This window comes from Helianthus annuus, chromosome 5 (genome assembly GCF_002127325.2).
Source record: "Helianthus annuus cultivar XRQ/B chromosome 5, HanXRQr2.0-SUNRISE, whole genome shotgun sequence".
Lineage (NCBI taxonomy): Eukaryota > Viridiplantae > Streptophyta > Magnoliopsida > Asterales > Asteraceae > Helianthus > Helianthus annuus.
The window spans coordinates 94,389,767-94,408,119 of NC_035437.2; the positions used below are offsets into that span (position 1 = coordinate 94,389,767).

The 18,353-nt window shown below is 37.6% G+C and overlaps 2 protein-coding genes across 4 annotated transcripts; both read right to left on the bottom strand.

Moving 5' to 3' along the window:
- Positions 1 to 7,523: 7,523 nt before the first annotated feature.
- LOC110940827 (ras-related protein RABD2c) lies at positions 7,524 to 10,812 on the bottom strand. Its single transcript, XM_022182400.2, has 8 exons — positions 10,684 to 10,812; positions 9,746 to 9,818; positions 9,359 to 9,406; positions 9,210 to 9,257; positions 9,036 to 9,107; positions 8,688 to 8,843; positions 8,199 to 8,302; positions 7,524 to 7,845 (listed from the first exon to the last, which is right to left on the bottom strand). The coding sequence occupies exons 1-8, from the start codon at positions 10,695 to 10,697 to the stop codon at positions 7,752 to 7,754; spliced, it is 609 nt and encodes a 202-aa protein (XP_022038092.1). The 5' UTR covers positions 10,698 to 10,812; the 3' UTR covers positions 7,524 to 7,751.
- An 813-nt stretch (positions 10,813 to 11,625) lies between these two features.
- On the bottom strand, positions 11,626 to 17,981 carry LOC110940828 (RNA polymerase sigma factor sigA). Of its 3 annotated transcripts, none has more exons than XM_022182401.2 (10): positions 17,820 to 17,981; positions 15,990 to 16,787; positions 15,710 to 15,908; positions 14,750 to 14,842; positions 14,485 to 14,613; positions 14,329 to 14,382; positions 14,168 to 14,245; positions 13,742 to 13,804; positions 13,526 to 13,638; positions 11,626 to 11,913 (listed from the first exon to the last, which is right to left on the bottom strand). In XM_022182401.2, the coding sequence occupies exons 2-10, from the start codon at positions 16,676 to 16,678 to the stop codon at positions 11,805 to 11,807; spliced, it is 1,527 nt and encodes a 508-aa protein (XP_022038093.1). In that variant the 5' UTR covers positions 16,679 to 16,787; positions 17,820 to 17,981; the 3' UTR covers positions 11,626 to 11,804. The 3 variants fall into 3 exon arrangements, with proteins under 3 accessions (XP_022038093.1, XP_035846123.1, XP_022038094.1); XM_035990230.1 differs by having other exon boundaries at positions 17,707 to 17,945; XM_022182402.2 differs by having other exon boundaries at positions 17,604 to 17,945.
- Between the last annotated feature and the right edge of the window lie 372 nt (positions 17,982 to 18,353).

The following is an 18,353-nucleotide window of genomic DNA, read 5'->3' on the forward strand; positions in this document are numbered from 1 at the left end:
TGACAATCGTTTGACTCGGTGATCTAAGCATTCGATGCTTTTCACTTATGATTTAGTTAATTAATTGTAATCGATTGCATTTGCTTAACCTTATTCTTTGATCATTCAGTTCCCGAGAGTTCTAGTAATTGGGATATATTTGACATGGGGTTAGGGTTTGTAAATTGTAATTGATAATCATTCGATAGGAGGGTTTATGTAATTAGATGAACCAATCGAAATGAGCGGCTAGTCTCCTAGGGGTTTCCTCCGGATGGAGGGTTTATGTAATTAGGTACTTTTATGTGTTTTTAATCATTGTAACTTGGTGATCTAAGCATTCGATGCTTTTCACCATGGATTTAATTGATTGATTGTAACTGGTTGCATTTATTTAAACCTTAATTTCTAAGCATTCAGTTCCCGAGAGTTCTAGTAATTGGGATATATTTGACATGGGATTAGGGTTTGTAATTGTAATTGATAATCATTCGATAACTTCCCGTTATGTATTGACCGGAGTACTTAGTCGTTGGTTATCACAATTGGTTAATTAGGTTAAACATTTATGTCTATGTGAATGTTTTGATTGAACACATAATTGAAGTTAATTGCAAAACCTGAAATCTGGAGGAACCATCTTTTCTCCCATTGATTTAAACCACAATTTTTATTAGTTAATTTAGTTATTTCTCATAATCAAAAAAACTGATTTCTCAATTCAGTAACAGTTAATCAATACTTAGCATAATAACGCTTTCCACAGTCCTCCCTTGGTTCGATACCTTGCTTATTCTATACTAATAGTTTAAATAGGTTTTTGCATGTCCATAACGACAGACATCATTGTCTGAAGTAGCTGGAGTGGTCATGGGTCGTGTTGATTGGATACGAATGATGGGTTTATTGATTACACACATTTAATTTGAAACAGCTAAACTATGATTTCTTTTATTTGCTTCCGCTGAACATGTTGGTTCTTATTTAAACTCATTGACGGTACTTTTCAGTAATAATTGATGATTTTATTTAACAACTTGTGATTGGTTCAATATGATTAGTGGCTCGTTATTGGTTTGTCACGCGCCTAGTAGGGTTTCCCATGGGTGGTATTTTTGGGGTGTGACAGTTTGGTATCAGAGCCACTGGTTATAGTGAACTTGGTTTTAAGACGTTTTTATAAAACCAGACTATAACCGAACAGTACCGAAAATCGACCATGACACTCAGCTCCAGACTGCAAGGTTCGTTTCTCATTTACTATTGCATAGTATATCTAGTGTACACTTATGTATAACATTACACGTGAATGCACACTTGGCACAACAGTACGAGCCCTTATGTTACCAACCCCTGTTATGTGAACTCTTAGTGTGACACTACCCTTCGACTATTGTGATTCTTGATCCTGGAAAACCTTTTGTTTGCTATTTGAATGTGGGGAACCTTTTAGCGCAAGTTAAGAGGCACTGAGATAAGCATGTAAATCGCCTTATTATTATGGGTGCACACATAATAATAACGTGAGGTGCATGTGAGTCCCAGTGAGGCTTAACGAGTGTGAAAAGAGTTCCGCTCGGCTAATTGGCGTTATGTTAGAACTCAGTAGTCTATAGAGGTCATAGTAATACTTGACTCCTACTCGAACTTGCATTTTAAATCCTTCCTCTTCTTGTATAGAAACATGAGCGGACGAGGCCATGGACGTGGCCACATTGCTATGACGCAGGCCGAATTAACCAACTTGATCAACACTCGTGTAGCTGAAGCCCTAGCGGCTTACCAGGCTGGTACGATATGTGCCAATTACTTTCTATCCTTGTGACGTATACTCGAATCTTACCTGTGCGTGGTACGTTCTTTCATTTTAGGTCAACCTGCGAATCAAAACAATCCACCTGTTTGTACATACAAGATGTTCATGAATTGTAAGCCACAGACCTTCAGTGGGACTGAAGGGGCTGTAGGACTCCTGCGATGGTTTGAGAAGGCAGAATCGGTATTTGCAATGTGTAACTATCCTGCTGGGGACAGAGTGAAGTATGCTACGGGCACACTCGAGGATGGTGCCCTGACATGGTGGAATGCCCAGGTTCAGATGTTGGGTATTGAGATGGCGAATGCCACTACTTGGGATGACTTCAAGGAGTTGATGCGAGAGGAGTATTGTCCTCGTGATGAGGTTCAGAAACTGGAGAACGAGTACTACAATCTGAAATGGGAGGGATATGAGATTGAAGCATTCACTAGGAGGTCTAATGATTTAGCAACTTTGTGCCCTAACATGTCTCGACCCCCACATCGGCGAATTGAGTTGTATCTCAAGGGCTTAGCACCAGCTGTTAAGAGGTACGTTACTGTTGCAAACCTAGACAATCTGCCCCGTATCGTCCGTTTGGCACATAAGATTACTGACCAAGAGGTCGAATGTGGCAACTTGCCGCCACGTGTTTCTGCTACTATCACGACTGCTACAGCTACCACACCTACTAGTGATCACAAGCGAAAATGGAACGATACTGACAAAGCAACCAGTGCCAGCCAATCTCAGAAAAGTGTAGACAACAGCATCCACCGTAGTTTCAGCCAGTCGTCCTCTGTGAATCAGAATCAGAGCAACAATTCAAATCAGGGTTCTTACGCGGGGAAGCTACCAAAGTGTGATAAGTGTATGTTCCACCATCGCGGGCCATGCACCCAGGTATGTCATAGGTGCAACAAGGTGGGTCATATGGCTAAAGATTGTAGGGTCTGGCTCCCAAAGCCACCGCAATAACAAGAGAGGCAGCAGCCCCAACAGAATCAGGGAAATCAAAAGGGGTGCTTTCAGTGTCGTGAAGAGGGTCATTTTAAGAGGGATTGCCCTTAGCTTAATCAGAATGCTGGCAACAACAATAACACTGGGAATAACAACAATGGGAACCATGGTGGGAACGGGGCAAGTGGAAGAGTATTTACTATTGGCGCTAGGGAAGCTCGCACTGAAGGGTAATGCTGAGACCGGTGCGTCTTCTTTGAATGATCTTTTGCTTCTGTTTTATTTGACTTTGATGCCGATTTGAGTTATGTGTCTCTGGGGTTCAGTCGCCAGTTAGGACTGACTCCCACCCCTCTTGTAAAAAAAAACATGTAGTAGAATTAGCTGATAGTACATTGATAGAAGCTTCTCATGTTCTTTTTGATTGTAAACTTAATCTCATGGGTCAAGTGTTCGACATTGACCTACTTCCCGATACTCTTGTAAGTGTTGACGTGGTCGTTGACATGGATTTGGTTATCTATGCGTCAAGCAGAAATTCTCTGTAAAGAGAAAAATCCTGCGTATCCCTCTCCCTAGTGGGGGATCCTTATCAGTTCAAGATCCTCGTAGTGGTGCCATGGTTAGCATCATCTCAGCCATGAAAGCCCAGAAGTGTCTACGGAAGGGCTACCCTGCTATACTAGCTCTCGTCGCTGATTCGCAAACTGAAGAAAGGAAGATCGAGTATATTCCAGTTGTTCGTGAATTTTCTGACGTGTTTTCTAAAGAGTTACCTGGTTTACCTCCACATCGCAAGTGGAATTTCAGACTGACCTTATGCAAATCCTGATTTCCTTATGGGATACAGCACTCCCTTCGGTTCACTGGACACTATCGCAGATTCATCGTGGGATTTTCAAAGATTGCGTAACTTCAACCTCCTTAGCACAGCGGGGAGCTGTGAATTCATGGGAAATAAAATAGGGGAAATGTCTTTTCAGCTTTTGAAAACCCAACCCTGCAACGCACTGAGCATCACTTCTATCCGAGGGTACCGATGATCTGGCGGTATACTATAATGGTTCGAATCAGAGTCCCAGTTACACATCGATGCAACATGAGAAGGAGATGAACCACGTGGTGGACTTACAGGACGAACTGCACGACTCACGACCAGCGGTGGAAGCCATAGTCTTTGGATTTAAATCGGAGGCATTACTTGGACGGTACCGAATGCACGACTTAGACCGATCACAAGGGCCTCCCGTGTACCCTTGTTTCAAGAGAGCTAAACATGTGATGGCATCGCTGAATGGAACTTTCGAATGAATACGATCGTGAAACCTGGACGTGCACGAGCTTTGCAACTTGCTATCGACTCTAACATACCTGATCAGACTCGCCTTGTTCAAACTGAAGAACTGAAGGAAGAGAATTCTCAAGATTGACCCATGCGGGGCATGGGGAAGCACCCTTTGGCAGGTCGGACGATAATGGCTACTTCATGGAACGAATATGGATCCCACTACACAGCAATATTAGGGAACTGATTCAGGCAAAGCACACGGGTCCCAATATCCTATTCATCTGAGTTTTGATAGGACGTATTGAAACCCGAAGACCATGAACGGATGACCGAGCCTGAAGGCCCATATAGCCACGCATGAGAACGATGTTTGACATGTGGGAAAGTCAAGGTGGGATATTAGCATCCAGAAGCACCTATATGGAAATGGGAACAGACTGTCATGGATTTTATCACTGATCTACTTACAACTCGAAACGGAAACATTATCACCGGGATGATCGTAGATGGACACACGTTACCAGCACACTTTCTTGCAATCAAGGAAACTGACGAGTCTTCACAGTTGTAAATGTTCCTCTGAGAGAGGCGGCTTTTAGGCACGAGGTGCCAACTCCTATTACCTCTGATTTTGATTTACGCTTGATTTATGACGGGCAACGCACAACACCCGTGGCTCACGTCTAGACATGAGCATTGGACAAACGGTCAAAGTAAACGAACCACCCTGACACTCGAACACATGCGGCGAGCATGTGAGTGACTGACCATAGAAGATTGGAAGGACACTTACCTTGGTTGAGTTCTACTACAGCAGATACCATTCTGGTTTCCAGGCAGCTCTGTTGAGGCATCACATGAACGATAATGCCAATCTCCTTATTGGATTAAGGCAAGTAGCAACCTAATCACAAGTCCAGGACTTGTATTCGGAACCCTTGGGAAGATTGCTTGGATCGGAAATCGTTTGGTGGCAACGAGTAACCATCAGGAGAGCTGTTAAGATGAGGAAACGCTGGAAGATCGCTGTAGGCGACCGTATCGTGTTGAAAGTCTCACCCTGGGAGGGTGTGGAATGCTTAGGAAGCACGTCGAGCTTAACTGACGTCATGATGGATCATTCAACAGTCTAGGAAAAATCGGTAGCGTAACCTACAAACTTGAGTTACCTGGCGAATTAGATAACGTACACGATGTCATTTATGTCTCGAACCTAAAGAAGCGTCTGTTCGATGCAACACTTGTGATACCCTTGTTGAGAAACCCACTGTTAACATAGTCGAATTTCAATCGTGAGAGTTCGTGGGAACTCAAGACGTGGACCGAAGTTCCTGTGAGAACGCAAAGGTCAGGTAAAGCTCTATTATCCCCGATTGTTCAAACAGTGGGACCAACTTTTGATATCGTAGGCGAATTTCGGGACGAAATTCCCTTTAAAGTTGGGGATGATGTGGCACCCAACTGACCTCGCAATCCTGTTTCTACAATTTGGTTTACGTGGTGCCTGTGCAGTTATCTGGATGCTTAGTGATTGTGTGTAATGCTTGATTATTATTTGTGATTATTATTTGCGTAGTATTACATATAGTTTAATTAGAGTTTCTATCGCTTCACCCTTTTGTGCTTACTTGTCAAATTTCGGGACGAAATTTCTTTCAAGTTGGGGATGATGTGACAATCCGAACTTTCCAGGTTAGTGCCTGCGGTCTTGCGATTCCGATTCCTCTCGTTATTGTCTTTCCTGTGCTTGTTTTAATAAATCTGTGCAAACTGAAACTGTAACTTTGATAAACATGTTAGGTTATATATATATCGTAATTGAGTAATTTGGTGTGTGTGCGTGTAATGGGTTAGTTTGTAATCACATGTGTAGCATTGTTGGACCTATTCGGATCCGATCGAAAGTAAAAGGCATTGGGCCGCCTCCTGTTTAGTAAATTTGGCCTAATCTTTGTTAGTAAACAACCGGCCCAAATCCCTTATCCATATATCCTTTGTTTTGTTAGCAAACAACCGACCCAAATCCCTTATCCCTATATTCACATGTATACGTAATTGGTTATGCATTCATGTAAAACAAAACCCTACCCCCATCAAGATAGTGCGACGACTGTGGATACCCCCTTTTTTGAAGCATAGTTCATTCGGTTAGCATCATAACTTTAAATCTTTGTTATGTATGTTACAAGGAGAGGTGAGGGTTCTTCTCATAACCACCCTCTGGGACGTGAGAAAGAGAAAGTGTAAATATGAGTGAGAGCAAGGATTGTATAATGATTTCACCTTGGAGAAATGTGGTATTCATAGCCGGAATGTTGGAGAAGGATCGGACGAGATGTTGTTGTCAAGGAATATCCATTTGGTCCCCTCTGTTGTGACAGTGGTGGGAGTAGGTCCTTAGGCTCTGTTGTGACAGTGGTGGGAGATGTTGTTGTCAATGAATAACCTTATTAAAGTTATTGGAGTAAGATATATACGGATGGTCCGTTGATACGCTTAAATTTTGAATTTGTTCCCTAAGTATGAATAAGTAAATCAGTGGTCCAAAACTATACATAAGCTTAACAACAATGGTCCCTAAGATAGATGAAGGCTAAATTTTACTGTTAAATTTTTGTAAACGATTAAAATACCCTTAATGATGATGATGAAGAACTAAGTTAACCAACCTCATCTTCTTATCTTCCCCTCACCTTCCATCTTTTTCTCTCAACTTATTGAAGTTGAGGGAATATATATTAACTTTACATAAAGTTTAGTTGCTAAATGTAAATTAGTTAAATAAAAAGAACTTAAATACAGTATAGTATAGGGGTATAACAAAAAATTGTCAAAAAAAGAAAGCCAGTGTACGTTAGCAAAGCAAGCCAGTGCATGTTAGCATAACAATACTATTGAAACCTCTCTACTTTAATAATTGGTGAGTGGGTGATCAAAAGTTAAATGGGAGTTCAAGGCAAGCAATGGTGAGCAGAGGTTATAGGTTTGAGTACAAGAGGCAATTGTGCTTGATAATCTTTTTTAAACATGATTCTTTTAAGAAAACATGATTCTTTTAAGAACTGAACGTTGATACTGAAGAAACACAAGTCTAATCCAAGGGGATTAGGTCAATGCTCAATCGGGTGGAGATTAATCCATCTTCACAAGCTCTAATCCTTTAACAAATTTGCAAAATTAACAACTGAGACTCACTCGTTACAAGGAGAGGTGAGGGTTCTTCTCATAACCACCATCTGGCGTGAGAAAGAGAAAGTGTAAATATTAGTGAGAGCAAGGATTGTATAATGATTTCACCTTGGAGAAGTGTGGTATTTATAACCGGAAGGTTAGAGAAGGATTGGACGAGATGTCGTTGTCAAGGAATATCTATTTGGTCCCCCTCTGTTGTGACAGTGGTGGGAGTAAGCCCTCAGGCTCTGATTGGCCACACAATACAAGAAAACCATTTGATTATTCCCCAATACCACGTTCTTGTATTGAATAGTTGAGATCATGTTTACATAAAATGTTCTAAACACATTATGAAGGGAAAAAGACTACCCAATTGGTATATTATTTGAAACACTGTCATAAGTCTGCCAAAATGCCCCCTTATCTAAACATTTAAACAAAAAAAAAAAAAAAATGGATTCTGGTTCTGGTTGGTAAGAGACTGGAACTGCAGGCAAATGCAGTGAACAATCTTTACAGCCCATATAATAAATGATGGCGATGATCTATAACCTAAGATGAGCAGCAGCCACTCTTTTGGTTGATTGGTTGTCCTTTGATCTGCACAGTAGGTGGCCTCTTGTTTGATGAAGGTTGACTTGCCATCCTGCATTGACCCATGCTATGAGTTTCACAAGAAATATCTTTGTTCCATTCATTTCAAACCATCTTATCAAATTAAATAATTGTTAGATGTGATAAGATGCGTCGGGTAGCAGGTTCGTAATACAGATCGGTCAGGTTAACCGCTTTTTTTATTAACAACGTGAACCCCCTGTTACCGGAAAACTTATAGGACGCACTAATACCCTGGATTTGAACCTGAGACCTCTGCTAGACGAAAGGTTGACCGCTTTGTACTTCTTTAAACATTTTTATATATTATGAATATATGCTACTTATGTTTAAAATGATTCAGGTGTTGTATGCATTAAAAATAGGGATGATAGGTGGGGGTACCTGTTCTTGATATCAGCACACATAGCCATAAAAGCTTGCTCCACGTTGGTGGCGTCTTTAGCACTTGTTTCCATAAACGGAATGCCAATATCATCCGCAAATTCCTAATCACCAAAGGAACACCAAATTTATGTCGCTATAGAATAATCTCACATTATGAACAGCGGATCGGATAATGGGTTTGTGTTGATAGCGTCGTTTTAGTAAGGGTCGAAACGAGTCAGCTTGACCTACAGACGTTTTGTCTCCTATGTTTTTTATTAATAGTTAACGTACCGTACTGTCGTATAAGATAACAAAGATGTACACCTAAATATACACTTTGAGCGCTTTCGATCCCTTAACCTTTTAACTAAAATATTTGGTCTGGTCCATTACGGAAACCCGTAATCCAAATCAACTCATTCATGAGTAAATGGAAACACAGGCAGGCTCGGGGTATCCGACAAATTGTGTATATTAGAATAAAGAAGAATCAGAAATCTGTACCTTTGCAGTATCATATGAAACAGCCCTGCTCTCGGCAAGGTCACATTTGTTACCAACAAGAAGCTTGTTTACATTTTCACTAGCATAACGGTCAATTTCACTCAACCATTGCTTAACATTGTTGAAACTTTCCACATCAGTAACATCATAAACTATCTGTATAAATCCAATTACAAATACGTCACAAAAGATGGCAGCGAGATTAAATTCACAGAGCTCGAGGCTATAAGCGATAAACGTGATTATGTGATGTTGAACAATCAGAATCAAATAAAAATAGTGTTTAGATATTTAGAATGAGATAACTTGTAATAAAACTCAAATCCAAACACTTTTGAAAAAACATACTATAATTCCATGGGCCCCACGATAGTAGCTACTGGTGATTGTCCTGAACCTTTCTTGTCCAGCAGTATCCCACTGCATGTTTCAGAAAACCAAAGGTGAAAATAGATAACATGATTTTCATAATCAAACAAGTAGAATACGAAATTACTTAATTTTTTAAAAGAGATCCCTCACAATTTGTAGCTTGATGGTCTTTCCATCTTGATCCACGGTGCGAATTTTCTAATAACAATGAAAATAAAACCTTGAACATACACAAAGATACCATAACGAAACGCTATATTTAACATGAGATTTCTACGTATATAATTGTATATTCTTACAAAGTCGACACCAATTGTGCTGATATAACTGTCGAGATATGAGTCATCCTGTACAAAAAGAGACGATGATTAAAAATTTATAACACTTTATGTCAAGCAGCATATGTTACCATATAAAATTGAGCATCCAGCTTTATTACAACGAGTTTTATACATTTATGTCACGGATTTTTGTTTTCCCAACCAAACTTCTGAAAAGGAAAATGATACTATGCATGGACAAGAAAAGTGTTCAAATGGGCTAACTTATAATAAACCAAAACTAGAAATATCATATCATAATGAGCAGAGCGAATGAACATCAATATGCTGCATTCAAGTAGACAATTAAATTGTCAACAAAGCGTTTGAATACATAAAAAGAGATATGATATAATATTTTCTTACAGCAAATCTAAGCAGAAGACAAGATTTGCCCACTCCTGAATCTCCAATTAGCAAAAGCTTGAACAAGTAGTCACTGTATGAAATATATGGCAAGTATTCTTTGTTAGATACAATAGGCATATATTCTTCAACAAATTTGAATAACATTCGAAAGAACCATTGTGCAACTAATTGAAAATGTCGAAACTTGCAAATAGATAATGTCATTACTTTAATGGATAACACACTCTCAATCTCCTCAAATCAACGCTTATGCTATAAAAGCAAATCTTACAACTAAATTTAGCTTCCTGCAGCTACATCACGAATGCTATACGAACATTTTACAAAATTACTCTACAGGATCATTTGTAGAGTAATTTTGATAATTACCCTACAAGATCAAAATTACTCTACAAGAACATTTTACAAAATTACTCTACAAAATTACTACTAATTACGAAAATGCCACCACGTTTTTTCAGCAAAACCTTCAGTTCAGACGTTTTGTACGTTAAAGTTGTTTGTATTTGATCTTTTGTCCTGAAAGGTAAGGCATTGAAAAACTCATACTGCTATGAAACATCAAATCCAAAGTAAATCATCAATCTACAAATCACTAAAAATAACATATTCATCCAATCATGATTTCAACTTCCGATCACCATTCCTCACAATCATATACACATTCACTGCTACACGTTTATCATGTCTGTAGAACAAAAATTGGACCAAACGTCAATAACAAAGAGCGATCTATATAGATCGTTAAAATCCACAAACTAATTCCGACGACATTTCATATTATGTAGATTAACAAAGGAAACAGATCTAAACAACAATTCGAGGAAGAAGAAAATCGAATACAGTAAGGTTAGGTTTAAATTGGAAAATGTAACAATCATTTGAGGAGAATAGAGCAATGTTGGGTTAAATGAAGAGAGGATGAAAGATCTTACTACTCCGGATTCATTTTCCGACGGCCGGTAATGTGACCGTGAAATTGGATCTCCGAAACGAGAGTAATTTGTTTTTTTTTTTTTATATTCAGATGGCGGGGAGGGAGGATGATCCGAACACAGAGGGAAGAAGAAGAATATAATGAATGAATTTTGCTTTAAATTATTAATATATTTATTTATATTTTTTATTATTAAAAAAATAGTATTTTATAGAGGTAGTTTTGGAAAATTTTAAATAAACTTATGTATGATTCTTACTAGATCGATTATTTTCGATTAAGAGGATATATTAGTAAGAAAAAGAATTTCAAGATAGACATTTGACCGGTCAAACATAACAAAATAGACATTGACTTTTGGTTTATAAGTTGTGAATATTCACTGATTTGACGAATAAGAACATAAACGTGTCTTGTAGGGCATCTTTGGAAGTAAAATGTTAACGAGGAAATGCTTTTGGTGTAACGCGGCAACAAAAAAAGAAAAAGACCTTTATGAGTAAAAAGTAAAAATCTTTGTTTGGAAAAACTCGGCCGCTTGAAGCCTTTTGAAGTAATACGCAAAAGAAAAAGCCATTTTTATTATGTTTTATGAAGTTTATATGACGCATAATTTTATTTTTCTTTTTAACTAAGTTAAATATAATTATTTTTGTCTCCTCACTAAAAAATAATAAAAAAAAGAGAATGATAAGCTAAACAAATCAATTTTAACTTTGTTTATTTATCAATATATAATTAGAATTTAATTTTGATTTTGATTTTTCATGGTTAACACCTGTTGACTATTTGACTCTTTAGAGTTGAACATGTCAAACTCATAATATTCATGTAAAAGTAGCAGTTTTTAATTTCAATTACAAAAAAAAAAAAAAAAAAAAAAAAAAAAAAAAAACAAGCAAAGTTTAATTTCACTAAATGAGAGCAAGAAACACGTAGATTTCAAATAGAACGACCTCGTTTAATTAGAAAAATATCATTATCATCACATGGTATAAATGTTTCTTGCACAATAGACCAAGTCTTATTGTAAAATATTAAACCTTTACATACAAAGTATACATGTATAGATATGTATCTATTGGTTGTATATACAGGCAATTTGCTTAGTCCAAAATATCAATGTTCCACTAGCATAGCATCAAGATTTGTCTTTCGGGCGGCATGTTTTAGTTTCTCGAGCGCCACAAGCCCGACTTGCCTAACTCGTTCTCTCGACAACCCCATCCTGCAAAACGCTAAAGATTGTTAGTTTACAATTTTTATCCTTGTAATTCAGTTGACTGTTGAGGGTACTACCCGAGTCGAGTTTGTGGGTTGAACAGTTGAACTAGAAAATGACCCATGTATATAATCGTGTCAAAGACATCAACACTAACTTGGACACACTTAAATTTGTCTGACCAGAACACAACCCGTTCACCCATTTATCTAAACGGGTTAAATGCATAGTTATCAAAAGCGGTCGCTTTTGGCGCCTAAGCGATATTTCTGGGCGAAGCGAGTTGAATGTGCTCCTACTTCCTAGGTGTTTTGAGCGCAATGATAATTAATCCTTTTTTTTTATTTGTAAATTCCTCATTATCTGCAGTATTTATAGGACTATTGGCAACTGATTATATCACTAAATGTTGAATTCGGTATGCTGAATTAATCATTACTACTCACAGAAACTGCATATCCTAAATATATGGCTAGCTACTTTTTTCCTGTTTTTTTGCACGGCTAAAAAACTTTCATTAGAATCCGGCAAACAAATACAACAGGAGCTAGCAAGTTACACTTATCCTAAATACATTAACAGCAGTTTTTTGTTCTCTGATTTAGTTCTGTATTTTCCCGTATTTATTTTTAATTAGTTAATTCTGAATTAGTTCTCTAAGTTCTAGTTTTTGTTCTCTGATTTAATTCTGAATTCTGTTGTCACATTATTGTTTTGGTTTTGAGTACTTTTTCCCTTAATGAACTTTTTAATTTTTTTTATTTAAGTGCGCTTTTTTTCTCGGGCCCACGCTTTCTTTGCGCCTATCGCCTAGGCCCTAATCGGAGCTAATGCGCCTAGAGTGCGCTTCGCGCCTTTAATAACTATGGTTAAATGGGTTTGACGGTTTCCAAATAGACTGCAATCAAGTTGCAAAAGAGCTATAAACAAGTTGGCGGGTTGTAATAGATGGGTTAAACATGTAAAAAGGCTGGTGGACTAAACTGTTTAATTAAATGGGTTGACAGACAAGTCAACACATTTAATGAAATGGATAAACAGGTCAACACTAACATGATCCCCTTATTAAACGGGTTAAACATGTCAACTCTAATGTAGAAGGAATGTGTTGCCAATGAGGTACCGGTGGATGGTTGGGGAAAGACTTGGTGTTCCTTGTGACCCAGGTTCGACTCCCACTCTCCCCGTTATCTTCTGCGGCATCCAGGTGAAGGGCGAATACGGGTGGCGCTGGTTCATCTTGGATGGGAGGCGAGGTTTAGTTTTACCAATTATTCCACTGTCGTGCCTTCGGGCGGGTGGAGGTTGGGTTTCTGCGCATCTAGGAGAGCCAAGGGGCTGACGGCAGTCAAGTAGTCGACCTTGGCCACAGTGCCTGATGTCACGGTGGTTGGTACGTCGTTCCTTGCCGTTCAAAAAAAAAAGAAGGAATGTGTTTGTGGGTCAACACAACCTACTAACTAGGGGGCCATTTTGACCCGCAATAAGAAGTGACTCGTTCAGCCTATACCCATCCCACCAATCTTGCCACTTCTAGTTAAAAGGAAATACGACATCTGATTGCTTCAACATCACAGTTAAAAGTTAACCCCAGAAATAAAAATAAGTGAGTTGGTACCTTCGACTAATATCTTCCCACGTAAGGAATTCATTGTCGAGACCATAGTACAAACGGATGATCTCTCTTTCTCGTTCCCTTAGAGATGTCGTCATCAACTTGTTCACTTCATCCTGCAAAAATGACAAGTACATCAACTGGATCATCCAACCAACGTATGCTATATCATAAAAAAAAATATTCAATAGGATGAATGTTGTAAAACATGTAAAATACCTTGAGGGCCCCGTTATCTACTCCATGCCAAGGATTGTTCTCTGGGTGATCGTCTGCCATGTACTGCCACAATAACAGAACACTTAACATTAAGTAGTTATAACTACCAAGTGGCAGTTCAGTCCAATGGTACTAGAGGTGACAGTTTAAACCGTTCACTTATACATTCTGGATCAAATTACCGAAAAGGAAAATGACAAAACGGGTCAGACAGGTTGAAAGTAGCCTAAAGGGTGTTTTAAACCTCTTAAACAAATTTATTCAAAAAAAAATATATTATGTTTCAAGGGATATAGTTTTGTAATCACCTTTAACATGCTAAATATTTACACACACCTGCATGACCCGTCAATTTACCAACTCTAAATGTTACCAATCGAGTCTATACAGATGTGTGCGAGTTAATTTGTACGGATCTAGACTTACACTGTGAAAGGTATCACTTGGAAGACCATTTAAAGAAGGGAATGCTGGCCTATCAAGTGAGAACACTTTGCATTTTGCCTACAAGAAAGGATTTAGATATTAATATGCTAAAACATGATCACATTCGATGCAACGATAAAATTCTCAAATACTTCTAGTACCTCAGTGGCATTCAATACTTTCTTTGTCGACATGTTCAGGCTTTCTGCAATTTTCTATATCACCAAAAAGTTATAACTCATTAGCTCAAGTTAAAAAACCGTGGTGAATGTAACAATTGTGCAACATATTCTAAGTAACCGTCACAGTTAACTTACTTCAATTGACGGTGTTATTCCTTTTTTCTCAAGCTTAGCCTTGGCTTGTCGTATTGCACTCAATCTTTCATGCACATGGACAGGTACCCTTAGGGTTCTAGAGTTTTCAATCAATGCTTTTGAAACACCCTGAAGTTTAAATAGATAGAAATTAAAAAACAAATTAGTGCTCATTTGACTCATGGATCTCACATTAATTAGTGACTTTCTAATCTTCTATTATTCTATGCTTAACTCCAATAAACATGGATTTATTTTTTCTTACCTGTCTTATCCACCAATAAACATAGGTAGAAATCTTGAACCCCCTTGATGAATCATATTTCTCTATTCCACGTAGTAATCCAACTAGACCACCCTACAGAAAAATTTTTTTGCAGGTCTACAGATAAGTAATAGGTAGGGATCCTGTGCATTAATCCAGAAGTGTGAGAATTGTATTATAACACTATATATAACACTATATAACACCATATAAACACCGTATAACAATATGTAACACCATATAACACTATGTAACACTATATAATACTATATAACAATATATAACACTATACATCTATCATAGACATGCTATCAAACAAACTATAGTGTTATATTTGTTATATAGTGTTACATAGTGTTATATGGTGTTACATATTGTTATACGGTGTTTATATGGTGTTATATATAGTGTTATAATACACTTTTCACACTTCTGGATTAATGTACAGGATCCTCAATCAATCATAGGGATAATACCATAAAAAAACTAATATACTTTCTAATTTTTATGAAAAATGTCCTCAACTAATTTTACACGACAAATTCACTAAACTAATTTTAGTAGATTAAAGTCCTAACCTTGTCTAAAATGCATGTGCTTGTGATTTATCTGTGAATAATGACTTGTTACGTCTTAAATTGGTGAAAGATTGATAAAGTGACATTCAACATTTCTGTAAAAAAAGTTGCTATCCTAGTTTAACCGCTATATAACAATTTTTAAAATCAAACGTACTAGCATGCTAGACAAGTTTAGGGACTTTCATAAAAACTACTTTAGTGACTTTTTTGTGTATATTTTGTAAGTTGAGGACTCAATATACCGAAATTAGGCTGGGGTTTCGTGAAAAATAAAAACTGTATTGGAATTTTATGGTATCAACCCTAAGTAATACAGCTATTTTATGAGCTTAAAAAAAATTTCTTCAGTAATTAGACATTTATTGAAGATAGCACACACCTGAATGAGGTCGCCAATTTCAGCTCCCATGTTAGCATATTTTTGGGCAACTGACATGACTAGACGGATATTGCTCATGGCCAGCTTCTCTCTTGCCAATTTGCACTCAATCTGTTTCATTTGCAATTCAGCTCGTGAAATCCTCAACGATGCTGCAAGTTGCACCTCCGAGGGTTCAGATCCCAATCTTTCCTTCAATCTGGTAAATGATAATCATCAAAATCATAAGATAAACTTTTATGTTGCAGAAATTATGTTTAAGTGCAAGCATACACGTTACCTTGATTTCCTCTCTTCTAACCGTTGGCCAATTTTAATCTTTTTCGATAAAACCACCACCTCAGCATGAGTGAGCAACGTATCGCTTGTTATACCCTTAACATAACCACTTGCACGATTTTGGAGCAATTCGGGACTGATTACAAATTTCAACGGTTTCTTTGTACCAACTTCATTGGAAGAAAATCTTTTGTTAGTTGTTTTCCTCTGAGCATCTATTCTACGCCTACGCGCTGACTTCCCAGAACCATTCACGTAAATCCTTTTGCTGCTTTTCTCTGTTGGGTTAACTTTAGTCAACGTCGTCTCGGTTGAAAGACTCCACTGCTTTTCTAACAAAGACTTCTGTAACGACAGCAAGGCTTCAACTGAAAACTCTTGATCAGAATCTTCGTTCACTATGTGTTCAAATCCCTGAACCCATTGGTCTATACTAGAAAAACCGGAAGCAGTATTAACGTGTTCCTTTAGAGCCCTGATGTAACGCGTGTCTTGATTGTGTCGTTTGGGTATGAAACCATGCCCGTAGTTGGTTGACTTTTTTGCAGCAATCACGTTCTTAGTCGGGACAGCTACAAACCCAAGTTCACTACTGCTTGGCAGCTTTTCAGTGACGTCAGAGTAGTACGAAGATGAACTCAACAGTCTTTCCCCTGCCCTTAGTCCAATAACTGCATTCGTGGCCATCATCTAGCTTTCTTTGTTTGCATGAAATAGCATTATTCAACCATAACACTTTCTCCTATAATATTATTGCAATATCGCTTCTGGTTTCTTGCAGATCCCTACCCTAAAACTCCTGGCAAGTAAGAAAGACAGAATCATAATCAAGGATTCGAGGTTTTTATAATCATCAAACTGGCCTCCTTACCGGTCCACTGGTCTGGCCGGTTTCAATAACCAAATATGAAGACAGGAATAAACAAAATATGGAACCAGAAACAGTAAATGAGATTTTGGAACGAATAAAAATTATTATTTTTTAATTCGGTTCAACCACTCGATACGAGGCCAATTTGAATGGAATCAACCAGACCGGTCCGGTTATAGTTAAACTAACTACAAAAATGGAAATTTCTGTGGATAACGTGTAAAACAAAGTCCCGCCCATTAAAAACTCCAACCTTACAATAACCGCTACCTACGAAACATGTTACTATAACCGCTTTTCCTAACCGTACATGGTTGGTTGTTATGGAAAAACATGGTCAAAATTTTTATATGACTACTGGATGGAACTCCTGTTGACTAAACCTGTTGACCATTATTTTATATCAATTTTGTAAGGCTGCACTAATTATTTTTTTACTTTCTATTAAAATGTGTTATTCATGGCTTTTTAAAAGACACATGTGTTTGCACACGGTCTTTCTACTAGTATCTTAATAAAAAACAAAGGAAGTTGTATTAAAAATCTTCATAAGAGGTATAACTTGTGATGCTTAGATAAACTTTGAAGGTATATTTTGGAGATTCAAATTCAAATCCAAATCTGTTCAAAGTTTGACCTACACTACATGAGCTGCAATTCTGTTATGATTCTCCCAAACAATAACTTACAGTTATGTTTAAATGCTTATATCTAGGTCAAATTTTGAGCTATAAACTTACACACCTCCCAGTCTTTGCCTAAAACCAACGCAATTTCTGTTCAAACGGTAGCTATATCGAAATTTAAGCAAAATTGTGTGTGCGCGCGCGTGGATTCAGAGTATTACTTGACGGCAATCACGAGGTTCCGATTTCAGTTCAACGATGAAATTGATTTCAGAATACAAAAATTGTGAAGATCTACAGCAACGAAACAATGAATGAAGCAGAAATTGTTTACCTTAATTTGCAAGGTACAGTAAATGAGTTGCGATTATGGGGGGAGGGGGAGGGGGAGGGGTATGTATGCATGTGTGGGGATTATATTATATCGAGTATCAAACTGAGTGAACATGAATAGAGCAAGTGTATGACTTTCGACTTCTAGTTTCTCCTTGTTTCCAAACGTACTTTTTTTTTCTTTTTTTTTATGAGAAAAGATATTTATTTAGGGGGTGTTTGGCCTAGCTTTTTTATCTAAGCTTATAGTTTTTTTAGCTTATTTTTACAAAATAAGCACTAATAGGCGGTTGGTTTAGCTTTTTAAGCTTATGCTTATTAGCTTATATAAGCTAATTCCAAGAAGCTTATGGGAACATGGTTTTTTAGCTTATTTGAATAAGCTTATTTGAAAAGATGGTTTTTTACTCATTACACACAATGATATTATACACCTTCCCATAATACAAAATAACTTAAGAAACAACTAAAGATTAATTATTAATAATCAACTTGTAGAATATAAGCTAATACAAACACTTAAAAATAGCTTATC

Coding starts and splice junctions, on each gene's coding strand:
- LOC110940828 (XM_022182401.2), bottom strand. CDS start 16,678: ATGATGGCCACGAATGCAGTTATTGGACTAAGGGCAGGGGAAAGACTG. Junction 14,843..15,709: donor AAATTGGCGACCTCATTCAG/GTGTGTGCTATC, acceptor ATTTTTCTGTAG/GGTGGTCTAGTTGGATTACT. Junction 14,614..14,749: donor TTTATTGGTGGATAAGACAG/GTAAGAAAAAAT, acceptor TTTAAACTTCAG/GGTGTTTCAAAAGCATTGAT.
- LOC110940827 (XM_022182400.2), bottom strand. Junction 9,258..9,358: donor GCACAATTGGTGTCGACTTT/GTAAGAATATAC, acceptor CATTGTTATTAG/AAAATTCGCACCGTGGATCA. Junction 7,846..8,198: donor TGTGCTGATATCAAGAACAG/GTACCCCCACCT, acceptor GGGTCAATGCAG/GATGGCAAGTCAACCTTCAT.